The 19,882-nt window shown below is 37.7% G+C and overlaps 1 protein-coding gene and 1 long non-coding RNA gene across 2 annotated transcripts; one reads left to right on the top strand and one right to left on the bottom strand.

Moving 5' to 3' along the window:
- Positions 1–421: 421 nt before the first annotated feature.
- Positions 422–17,631, top strand: BCO1 (beta-carotene oxygenase 1). Its single transcript, XM_085306418.1, has 11 exons — positions 422–549; positions 3,530–3,658; positions 5,025–5,154; positions 6,310–6,457; positions 7,390–7,537; positions 8,570–8,790; positions 9,588–9,845; positions 11,161–11,263; positions 12,357–12,451; positions 14,739–14,850; positions 15,551–17,631. Exons 1-11 carry the CDS (start codon positions 486–488, stop codon positions 15,721–15,723), a joined length of 1,581 nt encoding a protein of 526 aa, XP_085162544.1. The 5' UTR covers positions 422–485; the 3' UTR covers positions 15,724–17,631.
- Positions 17,632–17,640: 9 nt separating this feature from the next.
- Positions 17,641–19,875, bottom strand: LOC146595057 (uncharacterized). Its single transcript, XR_014896016.1, has 2 exons — positions 19,450–19,875; positions 17,641–19,326 (listed from the first exon to the last, which is right to left on the bottom strand). It is a non-coding gene; the product is annotated as an uncharacterized LOC146595057 (long non-coding RNA).
- Between the last annotated feature and the right edge of the window lie 7 nt (positions 19,876–19,882).

Genomic DNA, 19,882 nt, shown 5'->3' with positions numbered 1-19,882 from the left:
CCCTGCTCTGAAATGTTCGTCACTCCCCAAAAGCCCAGTTCAGTGTGCAGAGATTTCTTTTACATTTCTCTCCATTGCTAAATGGGGCAAGCACCCCTAAACAATATACAAAAATTATCTGAAATGCTGAAGGTGAGGTTTCAGATTCATTCTTCCTGACTCCTTGGGTGTGCGTGACTGCTTGAAATAGGCTTATTTTGGACAAAAAGGCAACTGAGTTACATTTTTCTTACTCTTCTTTTGAAACAGTGAAAGAGTTAATTTTAATGAGAAAGCGCAAGAATTATAGTGTATGTGTAAGGGATTAAAGATCGGCTGTTATAAATTGTCAACCTATAAGCCACCCGCCAGGAGCTAGAAGTGCACTTTGACCTTATCCTTATATGTAACAGGAAAGAGCTGTTCTTAGCCCAGACCGGAGGGGACCACTASGACAGCAGGAGCAGCTGGGCAGGGGACACGGAAACATTTTAATTACATGAGCAATGGAGACAATATTTGGTAGAAATAAAGAAGAGCATCCAGAGCCCATAAAAGCTGAGGTGCAAGGTAAGTGAAAGACAATCTGTTCTAATGCGTGTTAGTACTTTGGTGTTTTCAAATGTGTAAATATTGAAGCGCCTTTTCACGCAAGGCAACACTGAAAAGGGAAGCTGAGAAAGTGAAAAAACTAAGTGAATTTTGTTTAAAGGATTGATCTCTCTCTGATCTTATTTGTGCCCCTAACTGTGGGAGTTTTTTTCACTTTATGGGAATTTCTGTTTACTTTTCCAGAAAGTCTGTTTGAAAAGGATTCACTGAAGTTGGTGGCCAGGGACTAAGTCTAGGGATTTAATCTGGTGACACCTCCTCCCCCAAGCTCTGTTCAGAGTTTCGGTTTCTCCTTTCTGTAACCCTTCACTACCCTCTCTGTTTGCTCTTTCAGCTGAGCACATTCTTCCATGCTTCCTGGAAAGCATCGGTAAAACTGGAACTTTTAGCGATAGTAAATCTAAACAGAAAAGCAGCAGTAACTGATGCCACAGTGTTCTCTTAGAAGACAGTTCAGAAGGTAATCTGTAAAAAAAAAAATGCAGGTATCCTCCAGGGAGATGATTTAAACTGCCCCTTCTAGGGATGCATTACATTGCTTACTACTTTCATTGCTTTTTTATCTTACAGAAAGGGGAGGCAAAGAGTATTTTTTAAAGACAAATTGCCAGAAAAATAGTTAAAGGAGAGATTTCTTACTGAGAACCCCTATTTTTATTTGTTCTCCCCCTATTGAGAACAAATATATGCTGCGTTTTGTTTGACATATAGACCATTAAATAGCATCAATATCAATTTTAAAGTCACTTCCCAAGTAGGAAACTGGAAGGACAACAATTACAACTGCGTGACTTTGTTGTTGTTCAGTTTGGTTGCTGTTCAGTTTGAAAAGACTTTGTTTCAAGTCAGACAGAATGTTTTTTTGTTTGTTTTTTTATTTGGGGTGTTTTTCTGCCTTTCTGAAATTTTTCACTCCAGGAGAAAACTTAGTATTGTAACATTTGGAATTATTTTTGACCAAAACCATCTATCATATCTGATCTGTATAGAAGAATGGTTTATTCCAGCAAAGACTGCGTATTTCAGAAATTAAATAAATTTTACAAAGAACTCTTTCCTCCCTAATGACGATTCACCATTTACCAATTTTGAAAACCAAAGGGAAGCTTGATCTCTGTAAATATTTAGCTAGCTCTGCGCTCTGCCAGTATTTTGGCTGGTTTATTATTCAATATGTACATGCAAATAGGACCTCATACTGCTAACGTCAGTCATAGTTTAACTCTTGCTTCCCTAAGCCTTGTATATCCATGTGATTGTATGAGACAACTCCATTGCTATCGTAGCTAATGATCTTCCAAATATTTAGGGATTTTGTTGTGTCACTTTTGTGACCTTAGGCAGTACAGAAAAGTGTCATTATTGCTACTTTACATAAAAGTCTAAGGCAAAAAGATACTAGGCCCAGACTTTTAAAGCTGTAAGTGCATTAAGATGCTGATCAGTACCCAGTGTGATTTACAGAAGTTCTTAAATCCTTAATTGCTGCGGAGATGAATTTTCATCTGAAACGTTTACTAAATGCCACTTTGCACCATGCTTTTTATCCTACTTTTTTTTTTTTAATGCCAAAAATTACACTGAAGAGTAAAAAAATTCTGGTGTAAAAATTACACCAGAAGTTTCAGAAGCTGCACCAAATCTCCTGTGCACATGGAGACTTTCTTCCCTATTTATGTCTCCTAGTGAATTGTTTTATTGGCCTGTCCCAGAACTTCTTAGATGATCTCCTGAGGTCCCCTCCAACCTTACTGATTCTATGATTGATCTTTATTCTGATACAGAGAAATAATCTGCATTCAATTTTTAGCCTCAGGTCCTGCAAGATACTCTTTGAATTGCAGAAATACCTGCTTTTTTCGAATGATATGCCCCTAAACAGAGGATAGTTTTACTGGGTTCAAATTCTGCCAGTATACAGGACTTCAAATGAAGCAGAAGTATTATATTTTTGCTGAGTGATAGGAAAGAATGGTTGCAGCAAGACCACATGTAGTCAGCCCAAATTAAGCAATAGCACAGACATAAGGGTTTGCTGGGACATGACCAGCGGTTCATGTGTATTGCACGGATTTACAGTCATAAATAGCATTGGTAGGAGCACAAAAGACCACACTCACTACATTGCAGTTACCTGTAGTGTTGGAGAAATAGCAGAGATTACAGTGTTCAGTTTGCAAATAACAGAAAACTGTAGAAAGAGAAGTGACAAGAAGTGAAGCACTTGTATTTTAAGGCATATAAATAGGCAAAAGTTGTTCAATATTTAATTTTTGCAGCTTTGCAAGCCTAATGATATTCTTTGAATTTTGTTACTGTGTGTGTCAAATGGTAGCTTAATTTATTTCTTGTAGGAATTTGATGAGGAATGTTTTGTATTCAAACCTTGTGAGGACTTACATATTTTCAGTATTTTCTATCCTTTATTTCTGTTTGAAACACCAGCAATAGAAATAGTGTCACAAAAGCACTGCCAAAATGAAACTACATTATGTTGTATAATTTGATTAATGAAATTGTTACTGGAATTCATTTAGCCTAAAGTTTAAAGTGATGTATTGAAGGCCAATGCAAGTCATATAACCTATAAAATATATTTATTTCTGATAAGCCGCAGCTTTTCCTGGTATGAGTAAAAGGGTTTAAATGGATTATTGAGTTCAGAAAAAAAAGATCTAGCTCTATTTACTTCCTGATATTTAGCAAATGACATTTCAGTGATCTCATATTCTTCATATAGAATATTACTCRTGCCATGTTTTTGAGCAGGTCATATTTTAGTTAGCCAAAACTCTAAAATCACTATATGCTCTTAAAAATCTTGACTTAACCGCCATAGTCTGTCTGCCTATGTGAAGTCTGTGTGCTTTGGAAAATTGTCCTATAGCATGTTCATCACCTAAATGAATAAATACTATTATATCCTTTTTGTTTATAGGTGAATTGCCTACTTGGTTGCAAGGGATACTTCTCCGAAATGGCCCAGGGATGCACATGATAGGAGACATGAAATATAACCACTGGTTTGATGGCCTGGCTCTGCTGCATAGCTTTACATTTAAAAATGGTAAGTTGCTGCACATTAAAAAACTTTAATAACCCAAGTCTTGGTGTCTTATGTTGCTAGTTTGGATTTGAGTTTTATTATCATTAAAATGTTTTTTGGTCAAAAAATAAGACATGTAGGCTCTATTTGGCTGATTAGTCTGCCAGAGTTGCCAGTCGAGATAGGCGAGCATTTTCATGTATCTTCTTTCTGAGAGGGAAGGACTGTGCACACCTCAGGAGAGGAATGTCCAAGAGGGGCTATAAATGAACTTCCTATGTCACCAGATTCTGGAGGTGCTCTAATTTGCTTCAGATGTCCAGTCACTCCAAGTGACCATTACAGAACGGCAGCTGTTGGGTATCAGGATCTCTCAGAAACATCCCTGTCTTCCAACTACAGCTTTTCTCTCCTGTCATGAAAGGAGATGGTACAGAAAGTGCAGTGATTGTTCAATGGGCCAGGTGGTGATGCAGGAGTAATCCTTTCTGAAACAGTTACTTCTTTTAAGGCCAGCTTCAGGTCATGCCAAGTAAGTCATGCAAGCCAGACCACAGCTGATTGTCTATGCTAAATGAGGGTAAGATTTGCTGCTCCAGCAGTGCACTGCATCCCGCAGCTAATTCTTGCCTCTCATCTGTACAGTGGAGTGTGTGAGGGGGTAACTTGCTTTGGGGAGAGTGTCTCTAACCATTCACTCGCACATCACTCTCACTAGCAAAAGGAGCACCTCTCCAGTGCTGTTATCCGAGATACATTATGTTACCCTTTTCCCTGGAGTGCCAAAGTTCAACACTGTCTGRATTGCAGAATAGCCTTCAGCCAGCTCTGAGCAGTCACAGCAGGGTAGCCTTTGCTTTGCACCTAGAGCAGAAAAACCTCCTTTGTTTTAAACCACATCAGCCAGAAGTACCATAATATACCGAGGTTTTCCAACTGTGGATGAACAACCTAGTTTTGTGTTCAGGCAGACCAGCATTCCTCTTCTGGGATTTGACTGGAGCTCTAACAATTGCATTTAATGAAGCTGCAGGAAGTACTTGCCTATGCAGCGCTATGTCCTTAAAAAAATAACCTATAAAGAAATGACCAGTCATTTTGTTATCTGAACTGTCAGTATGTTGCATTTCCCTAAACCAAACAAGGAAGCTGGACAAACTGAAGTATTGGCTTATCTGACTCAGCAGCCACAAGCACAGTGCTGGGTTCCAGAGCGGAAGAAGCCTTAAAAAACAGGGATTCAGGGGCACAGCGGAGCTTGTTTTGCTGCAGCTTTTCCTTAGCTGAAGGACATCTGGTAGAGAAATTCCTTCTCTGACTTTGTCTGTGCTAATGTTCTGAAGAACTCAGTGTGAAATGTGACTGAAACCTGTTTGGCCTTTGTCAGGTGAAGTTTACTACAGAAGTAAATATCTCCGAAGCGATACATACAATTGCAATGTAGAAGCAAACAGAATCGTGGTGTCTGAGTTTGGAACTATGGCTTATCCAGATCCATGCAAAAACATATTTGCCAAGTAAGCAATGCTTTTTTCCAACAGGATTCTCCTATCTACTTCTCTCTCCAACACASATATCTTTCTGTTTACCTTCTGCATATACTTACAAATAGTAAGTTTATATGRTAAACTTTCAATTGCCGAACAGTGATGAGGCCAAGAGATATCTTACCTCTCTGAATCTCAGACAGAACCAGGCATTATATGGTTTATTCTAAGACAAATATTTTTAATCGAWTTGATCAATGATTTTGTCCTTTTTTATTCAGTATTGCAAGTAAATTTTGTTGTAATTTTGGAAAAGCAAATATTTTCCTTTTTAAGTGTTTCGCAAAATTTTATAAATACTAAACTTTTGGAGAAGCAGTAAGAAAGGAAGGAAAAGATGAAGAGACAGGGAAGGAATAAGTGCAAAGTTTACTCAGCAAAAGGAAGAAAATCATCCATAACTGAAAAAAACAAAGAAATTTCTTAATTTTTAAAAGTCCATTTTTACCAAAAAAAAGAAAGTGATGAAAAATCTCAGTTGTTTCTGTAGACATGTGCAGTGCTTTGAAGAACTGCACTCACAGATGTCTGAAGTAATGTTATGTTCGAAATCAGAAACACTTGGGGTCATTGCAGTAGTTTTTTTCAGACCTTTAGAAATGATTAGAGTGTATATATGAGAAATCATATGAAATCGTAACTGTGATAAGGAGTAACACTAGGAACAAAAATATACCATAAAGGAGTATATGAATCCATTGTGAAACCATATCTGAAAAACCCACCAGCTTTTAGGTAGAAACTGTTAGGCCAGTTCTCAAAATGTTTGCACAGACGAGTGTGTAATTAGTCCATCCTTGTTAAATATCTCRCAGCTGACGGCAGGACTGGATGTGGCTGCCCATGTGTGCATGGAAAAGCAGTCACCTGCATGTCCTCGGTCATAGTGCAGGCTAGGGTTGTTCAGGATGTCCATCACCTCCACCCCAGCCCTTTGCACGGGAGAGTGTAAGAGGGGCCAGAAGAGATTTCAGCGGGGAAGGGATGGACACAGCTCCCTTACCCTGCCACTGTGCCCAGCCCACACTGCCCACGGTGACTGCTGCTTGGTAGAGGGTACCAACTAGTAAAACTTCTGCTTCTCCAAAGGACTAACGAACCAATACGAAATTTGCCTTTGTACAGGGCTTTCTGTTACTTGTCCCACACCATTCCTGAGTTCACAGACAACTGCCTGATCAACATTATGAAAACTGGGGATGATTTTTATGCTACCAGTGAGACTAACTTCATTAGGAAAATTAATCCACAGACTCTGGAGACACTAGAGAAGGTATAAATGACTGTCGGTTGTAGTTCCTTATTGCTAATGAGTACAATTTCAGACTGACTCGTAAGGCCTCTTGAACATTGGCTGAACGCAAAATTGGAAAGATACTTTTCTTCTTCTACTATTTCGCTGCTGACGTAGTCAACTTTTTTGAAATCATGGTAAAGTGGGACAGTAGCGATATCGATCTTTGAAGGAGTTACGAGTTCACAAGTACTTTACGCTGTTCAAAGTATAAATCTCAGGCAGGTGAGGGAAAAGCCGGGCTTTTGGCAATTTCATTTGTACATAATCTCACAAAGTTGCAGGCATAATGCCATATCTCGTGCTTATGACAGACATCTGATTATTTTGGATTATTCTCATTTTTATGCTCCTATACTTACCGTTATAACAAACCRAGTGATTAACAATAAATTCAGTAGGTCAATTATATCACTACTTTTCAAGTACCTTATGCAAGACATTACTTAATTATTAAAAGCAAATCTTGACATATTAAAATACACATTGAATTTTTTTTTCTAGCAAGAAGWACAGTTTGAGTAAAATTCCAAGCCTTAGAGAGAAAAGAAATCTTTTTATTCTAGAAAATTGCTAGACTCACAGCCCTATTGAATAAATTGCATTCAGGATGGAATGGGCATTTGCAGAGTAACTTCTTTAACCAATCCCTCTGTTGTGTTACAGAGCTAGAAGGGAGAGATGAATGTAATTCAGATTCTATAACTTGTTCTAGCCTTAAATTAGGAAATCATCTGAGTGGCTGCTTAAGTCATTTGACTTAAATGTTTAAACTTCAAGCCTTTTTGAATGTGGGGCACCAACAGAAGGCTGACCAGAACTAGAAAGCTAGTGGACTGCATAGTGTTACCTGYGGTGTTCAATATTTTTCCTTAGCTATCTCTAATACCTCCTGTTGTGTCATTTGCCAGGTTGACTATAGCAAATATGTAGCTGTAAATGTGGCAACTTCTCACCCGCACTATGACAGTGCTGGAAATGTTCTCAACATGGGTACTTCCATAGTAGATAAAGGAAAGACAAAATACATTTTATTTAAGATTCCTTCGTCTGTGCCAGGTAAGACAGGACTGCTATAAATATTTCTTAGAAGCTCGTTAGCAATTTCTTCTTTTCTTCCTCTTGAGAGGTTGTGATACAAGTCTTCTAAAAATCGATTGTGTTTATTTTCCTAATGTTAACCTAGTGTGAGCTTAATGAATTTAACTGCTTAGCTTGTCTGGGCAATTGCTGTTAGAAATGTTCCTATTAAGTACTACATAAGCARGCTATTTCATTAGGAAGAACACTACTTTTAAAAGAGTTTGTCTCTATTTGTAGCTTTCCACCCTGTATTGTGGTGTGTTGACGGAGGATGAACAGAAACACTTTTCTCTATCAGGCAGTATCTTATAATTGGAGGTCRTAAATTTTACTTCTTCTTTATAAATAAAAATGCTTTAAAATGCTGATACTGCAATAATAGGGAAGCATAATACCTAATAATACCTGATTTAGAGTTCATTCCTTACTAACCTGGCCTATGCTAGGCCTTGCTGAAATACTGTTATTTTTTTCACACAGCAGATCACTTGCTCTTTTCCCTACAACACAATTCTTTAACTTTCTTGGTTTAACAACAGCTGCTAATATGATGTCTGTCCTCTTGCCTGAATGATCAAGAGGCCTTTCATAGTTGAAAGATAAGTTCATCATTAAGCCTTTCTATCTGSGGCTGAAAGACAGTCAATAGAGATCAAATATGGACATCCTTTAACAAAAAGTTCACACCCATGGGCCATTTGAGTCCCTTGGAAAAATGCTAATTTAATTGAACAACTTTATCCTCTGTGTTGGAATTTCTGAAGACAGTAGCCAATGGAATCAAATACTGAGGCGTGAGGTCTCTGTATAAATGCATATGCTGTTGTGATCTTGCTGGCTTCATTCAGACCAAACTTTGCTGCTGATTCTGCAGGACGGAAAGAGCCATGTTCGTAATGGGAAAAGGCAGACAACTGAAAGAATATCCTCCATATGTGGGAGTAACACAAGCACAACTACTTGCTTGCAATTTAGTATAAATACTTTATTTTTATTGTTTATGTTCAGAAAAAGAAAAGAAGAAAACTTGCTTTAAACACTTGGAAGTGATGTGCTCCATTCCTTCTCGCTCTCTTCTCCATCCAAGTTACTACCACAGCTTTGGAATCACAGAAAATTATATTGTCTTCATAGAGCTGCCACTCAAACTAGATATTGTCAAAATGGCAACTGCTTATATCCGAGGTGTGAGCTGGGCTTCCTGCCTTGGCTATCATAAGGAAGATAAGGTACTTTTTCTAATGCTGACAAYGGAGCTAGCCAGGCCAATAAACGCTTTCACTCTGTTCTGACTTTCATCTGGTTCCTTAATTTCAGTAATCCCACTTTTTTCTTCAATCCCTCACTTTCATGCTGTACWTTTTTTTGTTAGAAATTGTATGTTTTTGAATACTATCCCCATATCCAGAAATTTCACAAATAAATGCCTGATTCTGAAGTGCTTGAGAAAGACGATACTATTTGGCATTATTTGGCCAAGACAGAAAATAGTGTGGATAAGATCTGCTCTAGATCCATGGTATCAGATAGAAAAGCCAGGTTGGTGGGATTCCCTGGATCCAACAAAAGAATGGTCTTTCATTGTGGAAACTGAAGAAGAAAACTGCTTTCTGAGGACCTTATTTCCACATGCTATGGCTATCAATACATAGCGCATGTTGGGGCGGAGGGTACCAGTGGAGAGCATGCAAAGACTCCGGCCTGAGGCAGAATGATGCAACTTAAAAGCAGGCTGGGAATTTTCCAAGTTTTAGTGGAAAACTTCAATCCTCAGACCAGCCCAAACACAAGAAGGTGAAGAAGTGCTTTAAACTCATTTTACATTTTTTCTACATTCCCACATTTTTTGGTCTTTAAGTTAGTATCTCTTGTCTTCTAGTAGCAAATCCTGAATTCTTAACAAGCTTCAGTAGAAACAAACAATGCACTAGATCATAGACGACTTGTAGTAGAATAAAAATTCTATGCAGTAACTATTTGTTGCTCATGAATGGTTTTAAACATCAGTTTGTTTGCTGTATTTCAGACTTGGTTTCACTTTGTAGACAAGAAGACCAAAAAAGATGTGTCCACCAAGTTTTATACTGATGCTATGGTGCTTTATCACCATGTTAATGCTTATGAAGAAGATGGCCATATTATTTTTGATGTTATTGCCTATGCAGACAATAGCCTGTATGATATGTTCTATTTAAAAAACTTAAATAAAGACTTTGAAGAAAACACCAAGCTTACCTCTGTGCCAACCTGCAAGAGATTTGTTGTTCCTCTGCAGTATGACAAGGTAGAAAGAAAATGGCTTTTTTATCCGTTCTTCGATCAGTAATTTAAAATACATTAATGTAATGGGTGAATTATTTGTTGCCAGTTCTTGTGTGCAAATTTCTGATTCTTTGAAAATAACATGTTCACAAAGTATGTAGGAGTTTTGTTTGCTTTTTGTGAGAAATGGCATTGAACAGTTAGACATAGCGTTACGTGGATCTAGGTTCTGATATTTTCCATGATGGAGAAAGGGCTATTTAGCATATATAATTTTCTTACCAGTGGGATTATTTGTAAAATTCTATCAAATATGAGCAGATGTATCACCTTGGATGTTGATTGGCAAGGCATGCATGAGGTTTTGAATAATTGGTCTCTTCCACTTTACTGGAAACCTGTATAAAATGYACTCACACTCCCAACTGTTGCAATAGCTTCATTAAAATTAGAAGATTTCATTTAAATGTGAGATCTACCAGCAAGAGGAAARATCTTATCTCTCAGTTTAATTTAAAACATCACTTTACATCCTTGTTTGCCAGGAAAAATTTACATTACCCAGCAACTTCGGCAAGTTTCTGCCTGATGCATTTGGAATGGATAATACTTTTTCTTACTATTTCCTAGAATCTTGCTTTTGTTAATGTCTCAAAAACAATCATGTAGCAATGTCAGACAATGTGTTGGACCACACCAAATATCCAACTTACACTGCAATCTTAAGTATTCAGTGACAGTGTATTGAGAAAGTACTATTCAAGCTATGAATGTAGCTTTTCTTTAAAAGAAATACTGGTGTTTACTCATTTTAGTAATATAAAATAGCATCACTTTATTACATACGCTGTCTACCTCATATTGTRCTTACTTAGAATATTACTAGAGTGAGATATTGGCAAACTGAAAACAGGAATGTGTACCACCTATTTTTTGCATTTGATCTTGTAGCAGGTGCAAAAGCATAACTTCTGATGACTTTTAGTGTGAATTTGATATCTGACTAGACTCCTTTAAACCCATCTTCATAAATTAAATTCACAAACTATGTAATCCATTTATTGTGTTTTTTAGCCATGTCCACAAAAACCTTTGYAAAGGATCACAGTGATTCAAAATGATTAAGCTACGCCCTGTTAAAATCATAGAACAAGATTTCTAATGAAATGGTCAAAGTCTAATGTTACAGTGTAAATGCCATTAAGAAGCAACTTCTTGAAGCTGTATTATTTGTTTAATCCTCAAAATATAGATATTAATATCAAACCTCATGAAAAATCTAAATTAGAAGCATATTCTTAAAAACACATTAGGTTTTCAGCATGTGTCTTTTTCAGGATGCAGAAGTAGGTTCTAATTTAGTCACACTTCCATCTACTGCAACTGCTGTAAAAGAAAAAGATGGCAGCATCTATTGCCAGCCTGAAATATTATGTGAAGGTGAGACATTCATTAAACAATTCTCAAATATATCCTCTTACACATAGGTGCATTCTAATACTGTCTAATAGCTGTTGGCATATGTAAGATCTTCGTAAAACTAAAAGAAATGAAACTTTTAAATAATATATTTTGTGTAGATTTTGACGATGTCTTTCTCCTCTTCCATTACTTCCTTCCATTGAGTCTATCCAATAATATAAGACCCTGGATTTGCACAGTAGTTCAGGAATGATTCACAGGCAGAATGCAGAAATCAAGATCATAATTTGGGGCATAAATGAATTATTGATACTGACATTGATAATGGTGTGCCAGTTCTAGAAACACTTATATTTAAAAGGTTTAAAATATCATTGCGTCAAAGACAGAGATCTTAAGCATGCAAATTGTTGAGATCTCTCTATTCTAACTGATGACTGCAAAGCCAAAAGGAGGACAAATTGCAAAGAATGTCACAGATATGGCAAATACTGATTACGAAAAAAAAATCTCAGAACTTTGAACATCCTAGTAGTCTTGAATGAGTGAAGTTCAAGGAATGCATCTCTCAGATGTTTATCAAAGGTGAAATTGTTGACATGTTTGAAATTAAATCAATTTTGTATTGATATAGGGTCCCAACTTTGATCTTATAACCATTAATATGGCTTGCAAATCTACCTACTATAAAGAGTAACTTCAGCTAAATCTACCTGTTATAAAGAGTAGCTTCAGTTATGATGTGCTGTATTTTATAAAGACTGCCTTTGAAAGTGGATTTTAAGCTTTTTTTTGAAGTTGTAATCTCATRTATATATGAAAACAGTAATCTCATGTATTTATGAAAAAATGAAATATAGTGCTCATAATTTCTAGTATAATRAATCCCTAAGAATGCATTTTTTGAAGTCACAACCCAAGCTTAATCATGCTGCGTTAATATCCATCTTCAGCTTTTTAGAAATACATACCAAATCTGTGCAACACCTATTTTAAATGCTGCTAAAGTATTTCATAGGACAACATTTCCTGAAGATTGTCATACATAAATATGCAATTAATCTTTTTMTTTTCCCTTGTGTTTCTAAGTCTTGAGTTTTATTTTACCCAGGGATAGAACTGCCTCACATCAACTATGACTATAATGGCAAGAAATACAAATACGTCTTTGCAACAGGAGTCCAGTGGAATCCAGTTCCTACAAAGGTACAATTAGCRTTTATAAAGCCAGAAACTATATTTATAGAACACAAATCTAGTTTAAGCAGTTATAGTAGAACCTGCTTTATCAGTCTGGCCCCAAATATATCCTAATCTGCAGTAATATATGCAAATTAAAATTGTGTGGGTCTCTGGCCAGAAACTGCTAAATCTTGRTTCTCCTCTGAACACAACTGTACTAGAAACAACCCCCTCCCTTTTTTTTTAACAAGTTAAAGCTTCTACAGGACAACAGTGCAGTTAAATACTGTGTTCATAAACTTAGCACTTGAAAGCAGGAGGATGAAAAGTTGGACATACATGTTACCTTAAYTATATGACTGAAAACAACCTCACTGGGCCAAACTAAATAGTCTCACTGGGTCAAACTATCAGCCAGTATAAGACATTTTTTCTTAATTTTGTTAGCTTAAAATCTGGAACATTTTGTTAAAACACGTAGTTCCATAAGTAGCAGAGCAAATGAAGACTGCTGTCTTACGAAGTGTCTTGAAATTGGATTCTCTGGCATTCAGTAGTGCATGAGTTTCCATCAAGGCTTTTCCCATTGCTGAGTTATTCACATGAAGAGAAGTATGAATTGTCGAAATTYTAATAAGAGTAAGCTCATGTTGCACCATTTCCCTCAAGAAGCACTAATAAACTCAGGCTTCCTTACCCACTTTCATATTTCCACAAAGGCTGTTGGAATACATACAATGGTTTCTGAGACCTCCACTTCTCTGCTAAATAGGGCTGAGCTTCTGTTACTGTGTCAAAAGCCACCAAGGAAAGAGTAGTAGAAAGGAACAGGAGTACTAGACAGACATACATCTGTATTAAATAAGTTTTCTGTTTCCTTTAGGAAACCCAACTAAAAAAGAATTATTTCATTTTTTAGAAAGTGTTATCTTTTGCTAGAGAACCAGTTGTGGATTAGAGGAAAGCAAATGCACCATTTCTGTATGCATGATGCCAGCTTTTCAAGAGACAGCTTAGAGTACTAACAGATTAATATGCAATGTATTATTAACTAGATTAATATGCAGTGCATTATTAACTGAAGGTAAGAGTATTGTAGAGACAAACTTGCACTTAATAATTATTGTTCCATGAGAAGTGACTATAAGGCAGTGTAAAATTGAGTTCATRGTTGCTTCTTGTGTATAATTATCACAACTGATTATGAAATAATGCTGGATTTCTGTATGATGCAAGAAAATTTATTGCAGCACATTTGACAATAGCTCAAGCAAATCTGCAAGTTTGTGATTTCCAATACAGATAATCCCTGCTTGACTTAAATATAATCAAAATTGATGTTAGAAGGTTTTTTTTTCCATGAGTTGATCTTTTATGAATGCAAGCACAGCAACAACCATGTATGATGGTAACGGTTATCAGGGAAATGGCTGTTGTCTTAGTTAGAGGAGAAAATTCAGATTCTTCCATGGGTTGAAATTAATTTGAATACTTCAATYTTTGTATGAAAGTGTTCTTCTGATTAAAGTTCAGAGGGGAAAAGAATAGAACTGCATCTGGATGGGTAGAGAGAAGGCTGTAACAGAACTGAACTGAAAATGCCTTGTCTTCCCAGTGGAAATTGGTTTGGTCAGGCAGCTGGCCCATTAAAGAGATCAAAATCTGTGCTCAGTTCCTTCTGTTAATACCAGTATCTATGTGGAATTCTTGCCTCATTGGTTTTGTCTTTACACATCACTRTTAAGAGCTTTTGCTCTGTATGTATCCTCTACTTAACAAAACCTCAGTGTTGATGAACACTGAGGTAACAACAAAAGGAAAATAATTTACAGGATTAGAAATTGGAAGGTTTAAATCCTGTTCCCCGTTTTACTACACAATTGTAGTGAATTGGGGCAAGTCACTTAAATGTTCTGTGCCTTGTGCACTTCCTCTCTTTAGTGAGGGTGTTAGTTACTAATGATACAGGATTCTCTCATGGTCTGCTAGTATTTCTAAAATACTTAAAGTCCATAAATGAAAGGTCCGATTATAATATAATAAAATAGTATCAATGCCTCTTTTAAGACCTTTATAGTAGAACAATCTCTATAAAATAAAAGTAAGATTTTGAGATTATGCAGCCATTAAATATGATTCTGAAGTTTAACATTTTCCAGATGTTTCTTTCTTGTGATGCCACATGCCTTGTTGCTCCTTAACTCCTAGCATTGATCCCCCGTGCTAGCACTCTGTTCCTGTTGTACCTTTGGAATAAACCACTGGTTTACTGCTTTTTTTTTTTTTTTCCCCTTTGGTCACAATGATTTAGATTGTAAAATTTAATGTCCAGACAAAGGAAACGCTCCACTGGGGAGAAGACCATTGCTGGCCGTCTGAGCCCCTTTTTGTTCCCAGCCCTGATGCGAAAGAAGAGGATGATGGTAAAGAAAACATTTCAAAAGTTGGGGTTACATTTAATTTTTACATTAAATCTTAGAAGTTTTGTTGTTGTCAGTTATAACAAGCAAGTTGGTTCAGTGATTGATGTTTCTGCAGTGAGATTAAAACTAGCACGGACCATTTTACTCCTGCAGACAAAAAACAACACAACCAGTAGACCAGAAATCAACTTGAGTAAACTCCCAAGCTAGCTATAAACAATAAAAACAGCACTGCTCAGGACTCTTCAGACAGCTACTTGGGGCTGGTATTTATCAAGAGGTTAGAGCAGCTGGAGCTTTAGGAAGGCAGTGTTAGAGCTCAGAACATGAAGCAGCACTACAAGCATCCCTGTCGTCTCTATCCGGTTCTGTTCTGGGGTGACTCCCTGCAACGGTAGATGACAAAGAGCTGAAGGGACRTGCCCCAAGCTTCACAACTCAGCTGCCAACAAAATTGCTGGGAACACAGTTCAGGGTTTGTTTGCTTCTTTCCTTCCTAATGAAYTGTAGACAGATGAGAAAAGGACACAGAAGAGAACCACTGATGAGTTCTTCAGCACTCTGTCAGACTTCATCCAGTAGGCACTTTGAGTTTGTATCCTAAAACTCTTAGGAAACAAGATTTTTTTTCCAGATACTGTTGTCTTTTCTGTTCARTTTAACTAGTATGTCCTTCTAATTCTTCATTTTTATGTTACAGGTATTGTTTTGACCTGTATTGTGATGTCTGATCCAAACAAAACACCCTTCCTACTTGTTTTGGATGCTAAAACATTCAAAGAATTGGGTCGAGCCACAGTAAATGCAGAAATGCATCTGGACCTGCATGGARTCTTTATACCAGAGAAACATGTGAAGACTGAGACTGAGTAAAATGCTGTTTATCCTATCACATGGCCTGAGACAACTTTTTTACTGAATGTGGAATAATCTGCCTTTCACCATTCAGGACAAACTTATCTTCTGACAAAAAATTACTATATATAATCTCCTAAATAACTATATATAWTATCTTATAAGAGATAGCAATAACTTTTATTACAATAATGATATGCRCAATTGGTCCATAACTAGTCCAAAAAAAGAGTCATCAGTATTTTGAAAAGTGCTAATGTTGTATAAAATTTGCGGAGCAGGGAMTAGGAGAGAAAGTTAAAAAGAAATTTTTCATTTCAGTAGAATATATTTTTTTGCAGCAAATGGAGTACTGTATTTATAGTATGATATATGGCATGAGTCATGTTGTCTGCAGCTCCTGTAATTTTTTTGGATTGTCTCAAGACTGCAGATCCTGGTGAAAGTWCTCCACTGCCAGAGAAAACCTCAAAGTAAACTATCTGCTATGATRCTAATAATTCATGGCAAAGCATTTTGTTGGTGCTTGATTTCTTAAACTCCGCTATAACCAAAGTTAAGTATTATACTAAGGTGCTACATCAATTTATAGCCTACAAAATCTGCTTTACTAATAGTTTTATGGTATAATTTTTCCTTTTTATGATGACAAAAATAAATAACTTAAAATAGAATATACGGTTTTATGTAGCATTAAGTTAACACTTTAGCAGTATTGAGTCCTAGTATTATAAACAGTTTGTATTTAAATCAGTTTTGCCTGGGGAGAGTATCTGATATGACATTTAAAGTAATTAGATGATTACACTGTCTAAAAGATAATAGAAGGTAATATTTATTAATATTGTTAATTGTCTTTTTGTCTCTTTGTTAATAACAATATGCATATGAATGAGAAGAGTCTATTTCTAGCATAACTTAAATATACACGTTCAACAAATTGTTTAGGTAAGAGAGTGAAAGACTTAAATTAGACCTCATCTGAACCACTCAGTAGCTAAAACTACAGTCTGCTGTTTTGGAATTTGGGGCATGGATTTTGCTTTAAATGACAGCTCTTGTTCTTTAAGTTGTTTTTTCCTATTTTAGATACTTTTACTGTTGAAGAAAACTAGCTATCCATGCTCGGTGTTCATTTGGGCTGTATGTATCATCACATGATTTGGGTTCAATATATCCATCATCCTGGTGTCTCTGCTACTTGCTGTTTTTTACAGGTAGAAAACAGAATGCAACCATTGTCACTTACTGTGTACCCATCAGATGAGAATCTGGCCTTTGGTGACTTGTTCATGATTGCATAAAATGTTTAGGGCAGAGCAGAAATTGAACCAGCAAGAACCCACAGTTCTTGCTTGCACTGTAACAACTGTACCTCCCTTTMTCTGCTTACATCTTTACAGTTTGTAAGTATAAAGAATATACGGCCTATTTTTAATGTAGAAAATGTCACCATGGTCTGAATCTAGAATCTAGAGTTTAAGGACAGTTTAAGGACAGTTTAGGATGTTTAAATATTTATATATTCCATAAAATGGAAATAAACACTTCAGCAAAATGTGTCTGCAGAAATAGTCACCTTTGATGTTTTCAAGGCATATTGCCACTACTATTTAAGAGAAATTTGTCATCTAAAAAAGAAATTTAATTCTATTTTTTATAAATAACATAGAAGCAGGGCTAAAATGGAAGAATGATTTCTGACATTGGGAAAGTACCAACTGAAGGACAGCTCTGGGGCTGTTCTTTTTTTAATCTGCCTGAGTTTGGATAGAGGAGATATTTGGCTTCTGAGGAGCTAATTCACATTGGGCAGAAATGACATAATATGGGAATGTCCATCATAAAAATAAATCAGATTTGTTATCTAACATCTAAGAAAGCAAACATGTTATGTTCATTTAGAAAATAAACTGTAAGAGCTTGTTTGTGGTATTATTTTTTAAAGTTTATTTAAAAAACAGTGTGCCATATTCACTTGGTCAAAATTACACAGGGTGTGATTAGTATGTTTGTTATCAGCTTGAAAAAAAAAAGAAAGTGATGTAAATCTAGATTTGCCAATCTAATTATTCGATCCAGGTCCTRCTGCGCCAGAAGCAAGGTGGTCCAGACCGTAAGTACGGTTAATCACAAATTTGTTAGAGAATGTTCTCAGCAGCAGCAATAGTAGCCCGATGAAACATTTAAGGAGAAGACAGTAATCCACAGTATCATTTCTAGGCTGACGTACCCAGGGGGGCATGCCTGTAAGTTTTGCCAAGTGGCTGCAAGGCTTGTGTTTTTTTCTGTTGTAGCAACACAACAGATGGTAGCGAGTCTCTCATTTGCCGTGCTTCCCTGACATCCTTCACTATGAATGAAATGTTGAGGGACAGAAGGGTTTGAGCTGTTCTTTTGCACCAATTAAAGTCATAAATTAGCGCTGTGAAACCAGTGGAGTTACTGTAATGGCACAGAAAACAATCTAGATGCAGTGACTACAAATAGAAATAGTATGGATAAATAGCTTCAATAGATACAAACAAACAGGAAAGCGATGAGCAACAGAATCAGGTCATAGGTTTGTATACATATAATTACTTCAAAGATATTACAAATGACCTTCTAGCTGGTACCAGTGTGTTTTGTTTGTTTTTAATCAACAGGTTCCATTAAATGGAGCAAATAACCAAAAATAATAATTAATTTGTTCTGTCAAAGTGGAAATTATCTGTCTCATTCCCTTGTCTCATTGCCCTACATACACAGAAGGAGCAGAATCAATTAATTTGACCTATTTACTAAATATATATACATATAGAATAATAATAATAATAATAATAAAGGAAATACAACCGTGCTTTCCTACTTAATAGTCTGTGCAGGAGGCACCGAAACAAGCCATTTCTTTTTAAATAACCAGGTTGCTCAATGACAGCTTTCACAAGAGCTTAAACCACTACTCCCTTGAGCTTGCAATTACAAAAGTATTTATAACAACAGGCAGAATACATCTTTTGCCAGCAGTGCAAGATGCAGAGCAGTCTCTGCTTTCATTACGCTCAAGGAGAGCTCTGGATCTCTTCTGCTCTTYCTCATTCTGCCATGCCTACGCAGACGGAGGGCATTCACCATAATTACAACCCGGCCAGGAGAAGTGGCCTTCTAATACGTTTAAACGGGTATGTTGTGTTATGCCAGCCACGCGCTGCTGGTGTTTCACRGGAGTTAGTCTGGTTTCATGCCTTCCGTCATGCCAGGGTGTGAACATTCACCGTTTCTCCTAAAACACTCGGTCAAAGCCGCACAACAAGCCTGGTGCACGGCGCTCCTCTCAGCGCCCCTCTCCTCTCCTGCCCGCAGAGCCCCTAAGCAAGGGCGAACGCCAAAGGCCGCCTCGCACGGGCTATTCGCCGCCTTCGAAAGCAACCTCCTTCRGCAGAGTTCGGACCTGCCGCGGCCGCCGTGGGCAGGGGCCCAGGGAAACCTCCACCTGGGGCAGGGCAGAGCACCGTGCCCGCTTCTGCGACGGCCACGTTGCCTTTGCGAACACGTTCGTTTCTCTTCCACGTGCTGACACTTCCAGATACCTTTATTCTGATTTTTCCAGTGGTAAAACTATTTGGAGACACTCTCAACCTGTGTTAGGGTGAACCACAGAACGCAGAGTTAAGTTTTCCCCGTTTCAGATAGATGTTTCCCAATGTCGTGCTTTAAAGATGTCACCGATTTACCGAAGCGCCAGTGACAGAAGCGCGCTACCTGCTGCGGGTAGATCGGACCAGGCCCTCAGGAAATGCTGTGCTCCCAGCGGAAACAGCGATCTCCCCTCGCAACGGGGCGCTCCACGAACGGCGAAACCCAGGGCGGGCCGCTTTCAGCCCAGCCCGGGCCCGCGGCGCGCTCCGCTTTGCYGCCGCCCGGCCGCAAGGCCGACTGAAGCCACGGCGAAGCCACGGCTTCTGCAGCGCTTTCACTTGGTGCAAACTCACACTTTCACTACTTAAATATTGGCTGCTGGTAAAGAAGGACCAGGCGGGATCAGCAACGACGCGCTCGTCAAACGCGCGGCCGAGCTCTTGGGAACGGCCCTTTGAGAGTTGTTGTTTTTCTTTTTTTTGCCCGAAAAGGGCGTTATTGGCCCCCGGCGGGGCCCAGCCCGCACTGCGCAGACGCGCCTCGCTTCACCGCCCCC

This window comes from Rhea americana, unplaced genomic scaffold (genome assembly GCF_003343005.1).
Source record: "Rhea americana isolate MKP2758 unplaced genomic scaffold, rheAme1 scaffold_24, whole genome shotgun sequence".
Lineage (NCBI taxonomy): Eukaryota > Metazoa > Chordata > Aves > Rheiformes > Rheidae > Rhea > Rhea americana.
This window is presented reverse-complemented; position numbering and strand designations above follow the sequence as displayed.